This window comes from Mercurialis annua, linkage group LG6 (genome assembly GCF_937616625.2).
Source record: "Mercurialis annua linkage group LG6, ddMerAnnu1.2, whole genome shotgun sequence".
Classification (NCBI taxonomy): Eukaryota; Viridiplantae; Streptophyta; class Magnoliopsida; order Malpighiales; family Euphorbiaceae; genus Mercurialis; species Mercurialis annua.
Window position 1 is genome coordinate 33021998 of NC_065575.1, and position 12874 is coordinate 33034871.

The following is a 12874-nucleotide window of genomic DNA, read 5'->3' on the forward strand; positions in this document are numbered from 1 at the left end:
TGAATTAATTTTTTTTGTTTCTTTTTCTGTCTCATCGTTTGTAATAACGAAGCTTCATTTTAAAAAGCTTATCGAAGGCGACACACCAGCGAATTGGAATCGAACCAAATCGGAATATACTGGTATTAATTTCATTTCTGTTTCGGTTTGGTTTGTGTTCGGATCGGTTTTGGTTGGGAGAAGATGAGCGGAGGTGGAGGTGGAGGTGGATGGGAGAGGGTAAGGACTTCGAGATCGAGATTAGGAAGAGAAACGAGTTCTACATCATCTCGGACGGTTCGACTCGGTCGAGTGCAGCCTCAGGCACCTGGTCACCGTACTATCTATTGTAATGACCGCGAGGCTAATTTCCCCGTCCGATTCAAGGTTCGCACTTCACAAATTTATGTCTATATTGTCTTCATTTACTTGTTTGTTTTCTTGTTTGCATATGAAAATGTGGAGAGAAATGTTTTACTTGATTTTAGAGTATAATTAAGTGTTGATCTTATTTTGTTATCCAAGATTTTTGGAGTGAAATTTTGTTTGAGTTACAGCGAGTTATGTCGAGTTTAGCGCTGAATTTTCGTTGTGATTAGTCAAATTACGTAATAGAGAGTGAAGATTGTCAGTTTGAGCCAAATTTTGTAGCTATATAATAGAGTTGTTACTTAATCATAGAAGTAACACAGCTGTGCGTTAAAGAGACGAATTTAATTTGATGATTAGCTGCAGTTATTGTTTGCAATTTCTTGGAAGATTGTTATTTTTTAAATGATTTTGATAATTCTCGTGATAGTGATTTTAGGATTAACTTATTTTATATGTAATATAGAAGATGAGGATATGGGTTACTAAGGAACAAATGCATTTGCTCTTGACATGATTTTACACGAGTAACTTGTAGTATTCCGTACTAGGGGAAACCTATGCATCGACTAGTCTACCTGTAATCAGCTTTGGTTTCCAAGTGATTAGGAATACATTGAACTTGATGTGTTGTTAATCTTCAAGATTTTGAGTATCTTTGGGAAAATGCAACAAGCATGGTAGAAAAAATTTAAAAACGATGAGTTTTAAATTGGTTAGGTTTATTGTTTAAACTAGAGAGCAGTATTGCTAGTAGCTTTCTTGATCAGATGATTTTTTTCACGAAAGTTTTTATTGCCTTTGAAATATTACCTTGTTAAAGTATATAGATGCTATGTTTGAGATGGCTGTTCAGTTTGAAGTGCTTTGCTTATGCTTGTTCATAGCACTTGTGGCCTAGTTTGTGCTTATGTCTTGTGTTGTGTCTCATCTATCTGTCCTAAAATGAAGAGAAGTGTTTTGGATTACAAGCCCATCATGTCCTGTAACTGTTTCTTTTTAAGGCTCCAAATAGTACATTTAAGGTATATTTTCTTGGTAAGTTGAATCTTCTTGATGTGTATTGGTTGCACAAGGAATACCAGCTCACTGACATGAGTTAATGCTAGTTTCCACTCCAGCATGACAAGACAGGTAGCTGTGATATAGTCGTCTAAAATATGACCTTCTTAGGATACAAAGATAGGCTTATGTAATACATATAACCTTCTTAGGATACAAAGGCAAAATACATATATTTGTTTTCTCAAAAGGGTATTCTGCTGTCAAAACATGTAAGGGTTGTACTTTGTAGAAAAATTGGAGTAAAATGTGCCAATGCTTAGATCTTAGACCCTCAAACTCTGAAAAGGAGTTGCATTCTAGATGCTGAAAACTGAGAGCAAAAGTGATGCAAAATGCTAGATTTGGTTCCTACAACTACATCATTGCTGTGGACTACTCTTGACCTTGTTTTCTTCCTGCACTTGGAAGTAATAATTTTATTTAGAATAAATTTAATGTCATAATATTTATTTCACTTCAAGAATATTTCTGTTAATTTTCTTATATAAGTTATGCCATAATTAGTGGGGATCAATTGTTTCAGGGGAATTCTATATCAACTACGAAGTACAATTTCTTAACCTTTCTACCAAAGGGACTGTTTGAACAGGTAAAATAATACCTATCAATTTATTGGTTATACTGTCAGGTATGTTTGAGCCTTATAAGTTAGTTTATGCAATGAGTGGCACTGTGAACGAGAAGCTTGAGCCTCTTTCTTATAGATGACTTATTTTCCTGAGATTTTTTTTGTACTGAACAGTTCAGGCGGGTAGCCAATTGCTACTTTCTCTTGATATCTATCTTATCAATGACACCAATCAGGTATACCAATTTCCTTTTCTTTTTGTGCGAAAATCACTAGCCTACTCTCTAGTTGCTACACGGATATGTATTGCTTATAAACATATTTACATTTTCTAATATTTTTTTTTTGGAAGAAAAATCTGGCATTATTGTTGTCGTGTAATTTGTGAAAAATTCTGAGCACTTTTATAAAGATCATAGAATTAAATAATTAAAGTACTTTCAGGAGAATTCCTGGATAATTCCTGTAGTTTTATGCTCCGACTCCTTGTCCTTATATTTCCTATTTTTACTGTTTTATGATGTAAGGTTTTTTGTGTGTATGCATTATATTTTCATAAGCTCTGTGGGATTTACATAAAATATTTGATTATTATTTGTAATAATGGTGATGCATTTATTCTTTGTTTGGATTTTATACATCCAGTAACATTATTCTTGAGATTGTTTTACTTTTTCAAGTTTCTTCTCTTGGGGTTTCTATGCGCATTATGTAATACTGATGTATACATATTATGTGCGTTTTTGTTTGCACTTGTTGGCTTCTGTTCATTTGCATGGTCATTCTGCTTGAAGATTTTTTCTTTTTATGTGCACTTTTGTACTAATCGAATTGTCCTAGTGATTTTGATTCAAGTAACGGATGAAAGATTGTGTATCAGGTTTAACCAACTTTAGCTTTTTTAACTATGCAAATAATATAAAGAGTGTTTCTAATGATGCAGTCCTGTCAATCCTGTGACAAATGTGGTCCCATTGAGCATGGTACTTTTGGTCTCTCTTATTAAGGAGGCATTTGAGGACTGGGTGAGTACTATTCTGTATAGTATTTTTATATGTTCATTTTTTCTTGTGGAATCAGACTATTCTGCTTTAATCTACTCTGGTATGCCCTCAGCAACTGAGAGGGTGGAATGGGTTGCTTGAGCCTGTGATTTATCATGTGTAGTTGTGGAAAGTGGCTTTTACTTTTCTTTTCTTTGCTCTGTCTTTGTCAATTATGCACTACAGAAGCGTTTTCAGAATGATATGGTGATTAACAACAGTCCTGTAGAAGTGTTGCAAGATCAAAAGTGGGAGACTATTCCATGGAAGAAGTTGCAAGTTGGAGACATTGTTAGGGTAATTTTTTTTTTCCGTTATTTTATTCCTCCTAAAGATCAATGAAAGATCTCTAAAAAAAAGAAAAGATCTATGAAAGAAATTGAATTAATTTAATTTGCCTTCATACATGTGTTAGATCTCATTATCTTTCATGATCCACACTTTTATATCGGAGAGTTCCCCTTTAGTCCAACTGTATTACCATCTCAAATGCAATAGTGTGTTTTAGGATAATGTTTAACTTTGGTAAGGATTTTGATGGTTACCTCTAGATGCAATGTACATATGAACATTGTGACGAGTGACTACTGGTTAGCCCATATCACCTATCAAGCCCCATTATGGTCCGCATCAGCAATTAACATGCATTAGGTCAACCTCAGTTACTAACTTTTTTTTTTTACTATAATACAATAACATTTATGTCCTTCAATGATTTTTGGGTAATTTTTCAGGAGCTTGAAAATATTTGGTAATATCTGTTGTCTATCATTTTGTTTTCTGTTTTTTCGTTTTTGGTTTTTAGCTGTTTACCTTTGATAGTAGAGCTGAGAAAATCAAGAAACCCACTTTTGTGGGTTTTCTGAGTTTTGCAAATCTGCTCTTCTATTCAATAAATAAAATGGCAATTTAATAAATAAAAAGTTTAATAATTTATCTTGTATTTTGAAGATAGAAAACCAAAATAATTGAAAAGAAACTGATACCAAACATTCAAGTCTATGATTCCTCGAAGACTTTGTTGCTGGCTAGCATAATAGCAGTAGCTATAATCATAGTAATGACAGTATTGTAGAACCTTTGATTCTAATATCATGAGGGGGATATGTGGATCACCCGCTTTTGGTCAAAGGTCGGCCAGCTTCAGCTGCCATATGCAGGAGATAAAAGCAACTTATTTTATAGGTTTTGATCTTGAATTGAACCTGATCATTGTTATTTGTGCAGTTATCGTTTTGAATTTTGCTGTGTTACAACTATGTTTGCTAGTGTTTGTCATCATCTTTTGTGATTTCCTTAAAAATCTTTTGCATTCCATTAAAATTGTTTTTGTGGGCTATAGATTAAGCAGGATGGGTTCTTTCCCGCCGATCTGCTTTTCCTAGCTTCTACAAACCAGGACGGTGTCTGTTATATTGAGGTTCTTTTTCTGCTTACTCTGTGTAAAATTATTATACTATTTGAAAGCTTGACGGTGAACCACGGGTGACTTGTATGGTATCCATCTGTATTTGTCTTTTGGCAGACGGCAAATTTGGATGGGGAAACAAATTTGAAGATTAGAAAGGCATTGGAAAGGACGTGGGATTACTTGACCCCTGAAAAAGCTGCTGAATTTAAAGGTCCTTAGCTAAATCTTTGTTGTGATGTTGATTATTTTCGGTAACAACCTTGGTAGTCTTAAGCTTTTTTTCGTTATGTTCAGCTACTGTGATTTTATTCTTCTCTTTTGTTTCTTTTGTTCAAAACCTCATTTGACCATTACAAGGGAGTAGTATAATTTGTTTGTAATTGAAATAATAGTTACACAAGTACAGCCAGAATAATTTTATGACTGGATTGAGTGCTTTTTCCAATCGTTGCTCATAGAGAGCAATGCACTGGTTGACGAACTTATGCTTATTGAATTTATTGCAATACTGTAGTTGTGTATTTGTACAGTTTTTTTTAGTATTATGTTTCCCTTCATGCAAAACCTTATTACCTTTATTCTTCACTTCTTCTGTCACCTTGCAGTAACTCCTTTTTATTAGTGCAGGTGAAGTACAATGTGAACAACCAAACAATTCGCTTTACACTTTCACCGGCAATCTTATTATCCAAAAGCAGACATTACCTCTCAGTCCAAACCAACTTCTTTTAAGAGTATGCTCTGATATTTCAATAGGATCATAAATTGATGTTATTTATCCTTCTTTAATCATTTACTAGGATGCCAACTAGAATGTAGGAACTGAATGCTTCTTGATCTCAGAATAAACTTCATTCCCTTGGTCCAAAAATTAGTAAAATGTGAAAAGCTGTTTGAATTTTATTTGTCTATTTTATGATATTTGCTTGTTATTCTTTGGTTTTCTCACTGACTTTTGCATTATGTATTCTTAGGGGTGCAGTCTCAGGAACACAGTATATATCGTTGGGGCTGTTATATTTACAGGTCAAGAATCAAAGGTTCGTTATTGTAGATCCTAGTGTAATTTAATTGCCTATGTCCTTATTTGCTTACCTATAAAATGTATTTGGCTTGCATTGCGTTCTGTCACTTTCCGTTGTTGCTGCAAATCTATATGAAAACTTATATTTGGATTTTCATCCATTAATTTTTATTGCTGATGGAGCTTAGTAATGTACAAAGACTTCTAGTGATATGATCTTTTTCTTCAGAAGGCTACTATTGCAGGTAGATTTTGCTTTATGGAACAGCTTAATTTATTTGCAGGTTATGATGAACTCCATGAATGTTCCTTCGAAGAGGAGTACACTGGAGAGGAAACTTGATAAACTTATTCTTGCCCTTTTTGGATCTCTTTTCATGATGTGCCTGATTGGAGCAATAGCCAGGTGGGAGATTGACTAGTCTGAATATTCATCATTTTTTTCTGTTATCTTTTTGTTTTATTGTTCTATTTAACAATTATTTTCTATTGCATTGAATTCTTCAGCGGTATATTCATAAACCGTAAGTATTACTACCTTGGTCTTGATGAAAGTGCACCGACAGAGTATAACCCTAGCAACAGATTTGGGGTACTACATTCTTCTGAAGTTCTTTTATTTCTCCAAAGATACATTCTTCTACAGTTAAAAGCTTCTTTTTGTTAATATTTGTTTTTATTGCTCTCTTTTGATTTTTCAGGTTGCTGCTTTGACTTTGTTTACACTCATTACATTATACTCGACAATAATTCCCATCTCTTTGTATGTTTCTATTGAGGTAGGCTAGCTATGTTGGTGGCTGTATCTTCCTCAGCTTTTGTGTGACGGATGAGTTCTGTTTCTAATGGTATTCGAAACCTCTTGTAGATGATCAAATTTATTCAATGCACCCAATTTATCAACAAAGACCTACATATGTATCATGCTGAAACCAATACTGCTGCATTGGCTAGGACTTCCAATTTAAATGAGGAACTTGGACAGGTAAATTGGTGCTATGATCACTGTGTGAAATAGTGCTCATGTTTCTTTTTGCTATCGCGAATTCAGTATTGTTTATGTTGCGGCTTGTCAGGTGGAATATGTTTTCTCCGATAAAACTGGTACTTTAACGAGAAATTTAATGGAGTTTTTCAAGTGTTCAATTGGAGGAGAAGTTTATGGCTCTGGTATTACTGAAATAGAACGTGGTGGAGCACAACGGAGTGGCATGACAATTCAAGAAGTATATGTTGCTTTCATTTTAAGAAAACATTGTTTGAATGACTTTTTTATTTGCAGCAGTTCATTTATTAATTTTTTTGCTCAATATCATTTGACTGATGTTGAATTTCTTGTAGAGTAACAAATCAGTTGGTGCAATACATGAGAAGGGGTTCAATTTTGATGATCCTAGGCTTATGGGTGGAGCTTGGAGGAATGAACCTAATCCTGACACATGCAAGGTGTTTTTTTTTCTTTTCGGCAGACGCTTTTACACGGTCTTATATTAAATCTAATTCTTTTCAGAACTACTTGTTTGTTTTTAATGTCTGCCATGTTAAGTACTGTTTGGTGGATCTTTTTGTATCTATGTAAAAGCAGGAGATTCGTTTTCCTTGTGTCCCACATAATCTGGGCAACTTTTCACAAATATCTTTATTTATGCTAGTTTTTTTTGGAGTCCTTATTTATGGATGTGTTCCGACATTTAAGTCCACTAAACACTGTTTCAAGTTGTAGTTTTTTTTTTTGTGTAGGAATTTTTCAGATGCCTTGCAATTTGTCATACGGTTCTTCCTGAAGGTGAGGAATCCCCTGAGAAAATTACATATCAGGCTGCATCACCGGATGAGGCTGCTTTGGTCGCTGCAGCAAAGAATTTTGGTTTTTTCTTCTACAGGTTTAGAACTTACTGTTAGATAACTCATTATTTTTTCAGTTGCTGCAAACTTATTGTTTCTTGAGTTGGTCTGTTTCTAATGCTCATGTGGAAAACTTTGAAGACCAACTAATATGAGGAAATATTTCTCAGGCGCACACCTACAACTATATATGTTCGTGAATCTCATGCGGAGAAGATGGGTAAAGTTCAGGACGTGTCTTATGAAATTTTGAATGTTCTTGAGTTCAACAGGTGGTTACTTGTTCAGATATTTAATTTATGATATCATGGTTAAAAGGACTAATATCAGTTGTTGTATGCACTGTTCCTGTAGCACGCGAAAACGCCAGTCTGTTGTTTGTAGATATCCTGATGGCAGACTCACGTTATACTGCAAGGTACTATATTTGGGATGCTTCCTTTTTTTTTGAGATGATAATTGCTATCGTCAATGCTGGCGCGCAAAGTGATACCTAGATGGATATTGTATTTATAGGGTGCTGATACTGTAATTTTTGAGAGATTGGCTGATGGAAACGATGGTTTAGTAAAAGTTACTAGGGAACACTTGGGACAATTTGGTTCTTCTGGATTACGCACCCTCTGCCTTGCCTATAGAGATTTAAGCCCTGAAGTATATGAAAGCTGGAATGAGAAGTTTATTCAAGCTAAATCTTCTCTTAGAGATCGTGAAAAGAAGTTGGATGAGGTATATCCGACTGTTTTGACAATTTATTTGTTTTCCCCTGTTCATTAAGATTTATTTTAAAGATTTCATCTCTTTGAAAATGCACTGCTGGAAATTGTCAAGGATATGCTTTTAAGCTTTAACTTCAGTTATGTTATGTTGAGCACCTGAGCTCTTGTTTATCTAGAAGCATGTTTTTTTGTGAAAAATTTCAAGCTATGTTGCACGGGTTGTTGGTTTGTTCTTTTTCTTTTTCTGCAAGCCATTTATTGTTGCTTTTTTCGTGTGAATTTTTATCCTCACAGCATTTTTTTCTGTGTCCAGTTAATCAGGTGGTACTTTTTGAGTAATGGGGACTGGTGTGTGTAGTTGGTTACTTTTGTTATGCAATTCTTGTAACGTATTTAGAACTTGTTAACCTTAGACGTTATAACAGCTTGTATAGTGAAACTGCTATGATTTTGCTATCACAGTGTTGTAAGAGATTATTGAATGATAGAATCTAGAAAAATTACTTTCTGCTATTATTGAATGCTTTAACTTTCTTTTGCTTTTATTATGATGTAAAATTGATCATCTCATACAAACTCTGAAACATCCTTGCAGGTTGCAGAACTTATAGAGAAGGAACTTATTTTGATTGGGAGCACTGCTATAGAAGACAAACTTCAAGAAGGAGTTCCAGATTGTATTGAGACTCTTGCTAGAGCTGGAATCAAGATTTGGGTTCTAACAGGGGACAAGATAGAAACAGCAATTAATATAGCTTATGGTGAGTCACTTAATGTTAGCCTAAACCTCTATTTTTTTGTCATGAGACTTGAAGTACTTTTTCATATTAAACATCATCAGATTCTTAAGTGTTCCATTTGGCTGTTTTTGCTTCAGCTTGCAACTTAATCAACAACGATATGAAACAATTCATCATAAGCTCAGAAACTGATGCAATCAGAGAAGTTGAAAGCAGTGTAAGCAACACTCTGGACTCCTTAATTATCATATGTATTTAATGGAGAATTTGTGACATTGTACTTTAAATTGTCTATCAATGATGTGATCTAAAAATCTCTTGCCAGGGTGATCAAGTGGAAATTGCCCGCTTTATGAAAGAAGAAGTGAAAAAAGAGTTGAAGAAGTGTCTTGAGGAAGCACAACACTCTTTAAACACTGTGACTGGGCCAAAATTAGCTCTTGTTATCGACGGAAAGTGCTTGATGTATGCATTGGACCCCACTTTACGAGTAATGCTGCTGAATTTGAGCTTGAATTGTAGTTCAGTTGTCTGCTGCCGCGTTTCTCCTTTGCAGAAAGCACAGGTGATTAATTCATGGATGTTCTATTTAATTGACCTCTTTGCATAACATGGGCATAAATTTTTTCTATATTGTCCCACTTCCTATAATGTTGTACCTGCACAAGCTGCTAATTGCTATAATGTCTTCTGCTATTAAAGAGAGCTGATAGTTAGAAATTTCTGTACTCGTATGGCGAAGTAATAATAAACGAACTGCCAGTGGCCTATAGAATTGTCCAAAGGTTTAAACCCCGGTTTCGGTTTTTGACTTTTAAAATGCTACTTAGACTCTACATTCTTCAGTTAGAGACTGCCAGCCATTTCTTGAGTAATTAAATTTCTATTTTACTCTCAAATTTTGGAAGGGCTATTTGACTTGAGAAGTTTCATTTTTTTTTTGCAGGTGACTACTTTGGTCAAAAAAGGTGCACGTAAAATTACACTTAGCATTGGAGATGGTGCCAATGATGTTAGCATGATTCAAGCTGCTCATATTGGTGTTGGAATAAGTGGAATGGAAGGAATGCAAGCGGTTATGGCTAGTGATTTTGCAATTGCCCAGTTTCGTTTTCTTGCTGATTTACTTCTTGTGCATGGCCGGTGGTCATATTTTAGGATATGCAAGGTTTGACTTTGTGCAGCTTTAAATTTTGCTTGGGTATCTATTTTTGGTGAGCATTCATGATAGCTATGTATTGCAGGTCATCACATATTTCTTTTACAAGAATCTCACATTTACGCTGACTCAATTTTGGTTCACCTTCCATACTGGCTTTTCTGGCCAAAGATTCTATGATGATTGGTTCCAGTCGCTGTACAATGTCATATTTACGGCACTTCCGGTGATCATTGTTGGGCTTTTTGACAAGGTGCTCCATCCCTTACAACTTTGTTTTACCAAGTTTTTTACAGCTTTTGAAACATAATTAGTTTGAAATGTTGCCTTTGGTAATGTGCATAGATCGGATTTGCTGTTGCTTTTCTTTTCCATTCACCAAACAGAATGACTGATGTAATTTTTTGTGTGGCAGGATGTCAGTGCATCCCTTTCAAAGAAATACCCTGAACTGTATAAAGAGGGTATAAGAAATGTCTTTTTCAAGTGGAGAGTTGTGGTGACATGGGCTTGCTTTTCTGTATACCAGTCTCTAATCTTTTATCACTTTGCGACCACTTCCAGTAAGGGTGGTAAAAATTCATCAGGCCGGATATTTGGACTATGGGATGTCAGCACAATGGCCTTCACTTGTGTTGTTGTCACAGTCAACTTGCGTCTTCTTATGATATGCAACTCGATTACAAGGTGGCATTATATCAGTGTCGGAGGAAGCATTCTAGCTTGGTTTTTTTTCATTTTTGTATATTCAATATTTAGGGTAAGTCCTTATCCTTCTCATTTATTTATTTTAAATATCAAGCAAGACCAGTCAGTAATCTTCTACTTGACTAACTTTCTCATTCTTCTATTCACTTCAGGAGAATGTATTTTTCGTCATTTATATTTTGATGAGTACATTCTATTTCTACCTTGCACTTCTTCTTGTTCCCGTCGTTGCACTTCTTGGAGACTTCATATACCAAGGGTAAGGTTTTGAAATCCTAATTTGTAGCATCTCTGATAAGCCTGTGGTTTTTTCGTCGTTCTTTTGGAGTTGGATGCCCTATTAGCATATGATTTCATATGTTACCACTTACCAACAAAGCATGGGTCGTGTCATGAAACAAACCACTTTGTTAGTTACGCGGGTCATATTGGATGCTTCTGAATTTAAGTATTCCGGGAATCCTTTGATTTTGGAGCTTTTTTTTAATATTTTTGATGCTCAACTTTGATGTGTCAAGAGACTAGTATTAATTGTATGTATGGTTACAGGGTTCAAAGATGGTTCTTCCCATATGATTATCAGATTATTCAGGAGATACACTTGTATGAACCTGATGACAACAGTAGAGCAGGATTTCTGGAGATTGAGAATAGGCTTACACCTCAAGAAGAAAGGAGCTACGCAATAGCTCGACTCCCACGAGAAATATCTAAACACACGGGGTTTGCTTTTGATTCACCTGGGTACGAGTCATTTTTTGCTGCACAGCTTGGTATTTATGCTCCACAGAAGGCTTGGGATGTTGCACGGAGAGCCAGCATGAGGTCACAGCCTAAAAAGAATTAACTCCCATAATTATCATTGTACAAATTAAGTTTTGGTCTCAATATCATTGGTCAATACTAGAAAAATTTGTAGAGTTTAGATGTTAGATTAGCTCTCCATTTAATTTTGCTTTACCTTCAACTTGGTTTTTAGAAGGAATAGCAATCCCTAGGCTGTAAGGATGTACAGGTAATTGATACAATTCTACTAAATTCGGAATTTTGCTGGTTAATTCTTAAAATAACTATTATTTTGGCTTAATATATCTTTTAACCTTTGAATTTGTACTCATTTAACCCTTTGTCTTCAGTTTAACTTATTTGATACTTCAACTTGTAAAATTCACCTATTTAACTTCTGAAATTATTATTTTTATAATTGTTTAACCTCTTGTCCTTGTGGGACAAGTGTATGGTTATAAACAAAAGAGAAAACCACAAAAATATTATTATTTAAATAGAAAATAACAAAAATACACACCAACCTAATAATTTACATTGATACCAAAAAAAGATAAAAGTTTACATATTCTAATCAAACCAATAAATAGGAGACACATGGCACACACAAAAAGCAAAAAAAAGGTCAAAAACGTGTCATAACTGGTCAAAAACGCGTCTGACATGCGTCAGAATCGCGTCTGACACGCGCGTCAGTGACGCGTCATCACGTGTCAGCGAATCTCAGCATGTCGAAATAATTTAAACTTGTATCAGTTATGTATCAGCTATGTATCTGTTATGTATCTGAAATGTGTCACTGGTTCATTTTCTCATATTTTTAAAAATATAAATAAATAAATAAATTTATGTGTGTATATATATACACACTCACATATTATTTTATGTACTATTTATGTGTATATGTATAATATATTTTAAATTTAAAGATATATGTATCACATGCTTTAAAAATGCATAAATTATGTTATAAAAAAGTATATATATATTATATTATGGATTAAAAATATACGTATCTATTATATATATATAAATTATATATATAAATTGCTTCTAATATGTATTCAATATATGTATTTAAAACACGTGTTTTCCTATTAAAAATTTGATGTTTGCTCCGTTCTTTTATTCTTCCATGTTGCACGAGACTTTGCTTTTTAGCTCAATTTATTGTTTTTATATATAATGTATTTACGATGTATCGGCCATGTATTTAAGTGTATTGCAAGATATAGATGATACATCGGTAATATACTAAAATTTTATTATTAATTTTTCTCATCTATATTTATGATGTATTGATGGTGTATTTATGATGTATCGGTACTGTATTATGATGTATCGGCCATGTATTTAAGTGTATTGCAAGATATAGATGATACATCGGTAAGATACAAAAATTTTATTATTAATTTTTCCCATCTATATTTATGATGTATTGATGGTGTAGTTATGATG

At 34.2% G+C, this 12874-nt stretch overlaps 1 protein-coding gene across 1 annotated transcript; it reads left to right on the forward strand.

Annotated features, from left to right (window-relative positions):
• The first annotated feature begins 21 nt into the window (after nt 1-21).
• On the forward strand, nt 22-11717 carry LOC126686592 (phospholipid-transporting ATPase 3). The gene is made up of 27 exons (XM_050380721.2): nt 22-366; nt 1937-2002; nt 2156-2217; nt 2925-3006; nt 3211-3321; nt 4367-4444; nt 4550-4646; nt 5063-5169; nt 5410-5475; nt 5744-5865; nt 5967-6051; nt 6161-6238; nt 6328-6444; nt 6536-6685; nt 6801-6905; nt 7200-7342; nt 7475-7576; nt 7659-7722; nt 7821-8033; nt 8619-8784; nt 8901-8980; nt 9089-9328; nt 9710-9931; nt 10008-10175; nt 10338-10682; nt 10783-10889; nt 11180-11717. Exons 1-27 carry the CDS (start codon nt 184-186, stop codon nt 11475-11477), a joined length of 3657 nt encoding a protein of 1218 aa, XP_050236678.1. The 5' UTR covers nt 22-183; the 3' UTR covers nt 11478-11717.
• Nucleotides 11718-12874: the final 1157 nt, after the last annotated feature.